This window comes from Gossypium hirsutum, chromosome A03, assembly GCF_007990345.1.
Source record: "Gossypium hirsutum isolate 1008001.06 chromosome A03, Gossypium_hirsutum_v2.1, whole genome shotgun sequence".
NCBI classification, from domain to species: Eukaryota; Viridiplantae; Streptophyta; class Magnoliopsida; order Malvales; family Malvaceae; genus Gossypium; species Gossypium hirsutum.
Genome location: NC_053426.1, coordinates 8,852,614 through 8,856,121, shown reverse-complemented (window position 1 = coordinate 8,856,121; position 3,508 = coordinate 8,852,614). Strand labels below are relative to the sequence as shown.

General features: G+C 32.4%; 1 protein-coding gene across 3 annotated transcripts; it reads left to right on the top strand.

Annotated features, from left to right (window-relative positions):
• The first annotated feature begins 210 nt into the window (after window positions 1-210).
• LOC107944952 (putative methyltransferase C9orf114 homolog) lies at window positions 211-2,730 on the top strand. Of its 3 annotated transcripts, XR_005922079.1 has the most exons (7): window positions 211-341; window positions 449-606; window positions 787-875; window positions 1,220-1,284; window positions 1,886-1,964; window positions 2,222-2,330; window positions 2,421-2,730. XR_005922079.1 is itself a non-coding variant. In XM_041107909.1 (6 exons), exons 3-6 carry the CDS (start codon window positions 797-799, stop codon window positions 2,178-2,180), a joined length of 333 nt encoding a protein of 110 aa, XP_040963843.1. In that variant the 5' UTR covers window positions 211-341; window positions 449-606; window positions 787-796; the 3' UTR covers window positions 2,181-2,230. The 3 variants fall into 3 exon arrangements, 2 of the variants coding, with proteins under 2 accessions (XP_040963843.1, XP_040963847.1); XM_041107909.1 differs by lacking the exon at window positions 2,421-2,730 and having other exon boundaries at window positions 2,071-2,230; XM_041107913.1 differs by lacking the exon at window positions 2,421-2,730 and having other exon boundaries at window positions 449-875; window positions 2,071-2,230.
• Window positions 2,731-3,508: the final 778 nt, after the last annotated feature.

Sequence of the window (3,508 nt, the reverse complement as noted above, 5' to 3'; positions counted from 1 at the left end):
ATTGGTAATACGCACCTAATCCATTACCTTCTTAATCGGTGAAAACCACCGATTTCTATTCCCCCCTCTTTGCTCAGATTAGCTACCGATTGAGCATCACCTCCCTGATTTGCCCTCCCCCCATCCCCTTGTTTCTCTTCTGTTCCTTCATCCGATTTCCTTCCTTATTTCTTTGCTTTTGTTTTCTGCCGATTTCCTCCCAGTCCATTACGCCTCTTTGCTGCCGATTTGTTCCCTCCGTTTTCTTTCTTTTCTTTTTCGCTCTGCCACTCTTTCGATTGCCTTCTCAACCAGTCGACCTTCTTCTTCTCAACCAGTCTCCAGGTTACTGCAACTGAAAGGTAAAGGAATGGAATCACTGTAATGAGTTTCAACTCTCTCTTTTCTTTTCTTTTCTTTTCTAACTCTCTTTTCCTCTCTGTAATTAGTTTCAATGGCTGCCTTGTAGTGTCTTTAGCTTAATTCTAGGTTAGCAGATTCGAATCACTGTCACCGTAGAAAGAAACCAACGGTGAAACCAAAAAAGCCGACGATATCCCCACTGTCACCGTAGCCATCGCTGGTTCTATCGTCGACAACGCTCAGTCTCTCGAGCTCGCCACTCGAGTAATGAAAAATCCCTCTGTTTCTCTTCACTCTTTCTACCCTATTTTACAAATTTTCATTTAATTTCTCCTTTTTCTTTCAGTTGGCGAGTCAAATTGCTCGTGCTGCTACTATTTTTCGGATCAATGAGTTTTTTTAACCTAATTTCTTATTTGTTTAATGGTCTAATTATTGTTTTAGGCCATCTATTATGCTGAAATTTGAGATGTTGCCTCCACTTGATGCTCCACATCATCTGCGTAAGCATGAGTGGGCTCCCTACCGGGAAGGTAAAGTTTGGCTGCTGCCTTTTGTGATTGTTATAGGTTTCTTACTAGGTCTATAATTGTTAAAAGGTGAATTGTAGGAAGGATAGATGCGGACAGATAAATTGATATGCTTTTTAAATGTAAAGAGCTTGGATGTAATTTGTATGGGGAATTGATTGGAAACTGAGGTTACAGGCTTTTATAAAGAAATGATAAGGTTAGGTTAGGTTCCAGATTGTTAGGAACTTGGGTGCAGTTTCTATGGGGAATCTTAGCAATCTGTTGCCTACTAGAAGACATGCTTGATCAATGGTGAGCCTGAATTGAATCTTTGGCTGACTTCATTTGTTGCGATAACTTTATAGGTGTCACACTTGAGGAAAAACACACAAGCTCTGTGGGAACAGTGGTCGATGTAGGTTTAGATAAGGTATGTCTGTTCTTGTACGAGTGTGACTCACTTTAACTTGCTGCCTGCATAATTTCTTTTCTTTTTAATCAAGCGGCAAATTTTAACCTTAATAGGCAAATTTTAATGATAGCTATCAACCTATTTGACCACATACTGGTCCTTAATGGCTATATTATCCTGAAAATCTTCTTGTTTGCCCCTTGAAGTTGTTAATGGCTTACGGTTATTGTCTTTTTTCTTTCGTACTTTTGGCTCAAACTTCTTTTTGAGCATAGAAGTTATAAATGGAAAGAAATTAAGTCTGTTGATGAACATTTATTAATTCTTAGTTGCTAATTTCATGCTGTTCAATTATTGGCATTGCCATAATTTTTTTTATAGTATCAAGCACTAAAAAGATTTTCATATAAAGCTGGCAATGCGAAGGATCATATTTGCTCTGAATTATTTTCTTGTGCAAAGTTGTAGTTTCCTATTTTGCATTCAGAAAGCTCAAACATGACTTAAAACTTATATATATATATATTCTCTTGTTCAGATTAAATTTGTATACTAAGGAGTGTGATACTGATATATTACTTATGAACTGGTTTGGGCTATTTCATGGTTCTTTATGCAGAATGTTGTGGTTGATCAAGCACTTGGGCCTGGAAAAAGAGTTACCGTTGCAATGGGAACTAACCAAAACTTGGATTATGGTAATAAAATTGTTCTTATACTATTTCATGTTTCATTGTCATGTAATTATTTTTATGAATTGTTTTTCTGAATTTAGCTGATTGCATTGATTGTTTTAATTCATAGGATCAGTGATGGACATCATTCAGCTTCATTGTTTAGTTTTTGGTATTGGTGCTCATGACATAGGCAGAGTAAGTAGAGATTCCCTTCTGCTGAAAACGAGGAACAAGTAAGCTTTTGATTTCTTCTGCTGAATGCTTGCTTTATATTGTAGTTGAACTAAGATCTTAAGGCAGTACTGCAACTTGTCAACAAATATGCCTTCTGGTTTTTGGTGCTTTAGAGGAAACATGTGCTCTTGGCAATTTAGCCTTCCTGGAGAGGTAAATTACTTTTGATTCATTGTGATTTTTTAGCAACCTTACCTCATGGCCTTTTATTTCCTAATTTATCAATGCATCATATAAATCCAGAATTGGCAGAGATTGCTTTTTCCCTTAACTTGTGGAATGGACACATGAAGTTGGAGGTTATTTTCAATGGCAACTTTGGATAGTATTCGTTTTCCTGCTAGATTGGTGAGCTATTTTGTTTGAAGTGAAGAATCGGTTTCATGGAAGGCCAATTGGAGTTGAGAGCAGGGTGAAAGAGATATTGTATCGGCTTGAATTTCTTCTATTGAATGCTTGCTTTATATTTTTAGTTGAAGTGAGATATTGAGGCAGTACTTCCGTTTAATTCAGAATTGTTGTAAATTCAATCGAGTTCTTGATGATAATTCGATATGGTTATGTTTTTTTTTATTTTTTAGAGTTCAATTCTTACTTATTAAATTTTATTAGTTATAATTATTTTAAATTTTATTAAATCATATATTTTAATTAAAATATATTTAATATTAATTATTTCAAATTATCTTTTATAGTATCATATAATATATTATGATTTGAATAAATTCATATAAGAATATTAATTATTAAGAATTTTATTAAATTATATATTTTAAGTATAATATATTTAATAATAATTATGTTTAAATATGATTAAATTATTTATTATTCATATTAATAATCTTATCAAAATTTAAATAACAATAACAATAATAATTTACCAAAACAAATTTCTGGTAATTATTAAGAATTTTATTAAATTATATATTTTAATTAAAATATGTTTAATAATAATTATGTTTAAATATGATTAAAATATTTATTATTGATAATAATAATCTTATTAAAATTTAAATAACAATAACAATAATCATTTACCAAAACAAATTTATGCTAAGGGTATTCTAGTCATTTTAGTTTTTTCCACTATGCTATTACACCTCTATTCCATTCAACCAAACACAAGATTACTATTACGCCTCTATTCCATTACATTCAACCAAACAGTTGATTTGCTATTACACCTTTAATCTAATACACCTCTAATCCAATACACTTCTAATCCAATACACCTCTAATCCAATACAGCGAACCAAACGCACTTAGAGTTAAAATTAAGTATTTGAAATATTTGAAACATATTCAAAGTCAAATTAAAATAGTTCTAAAGA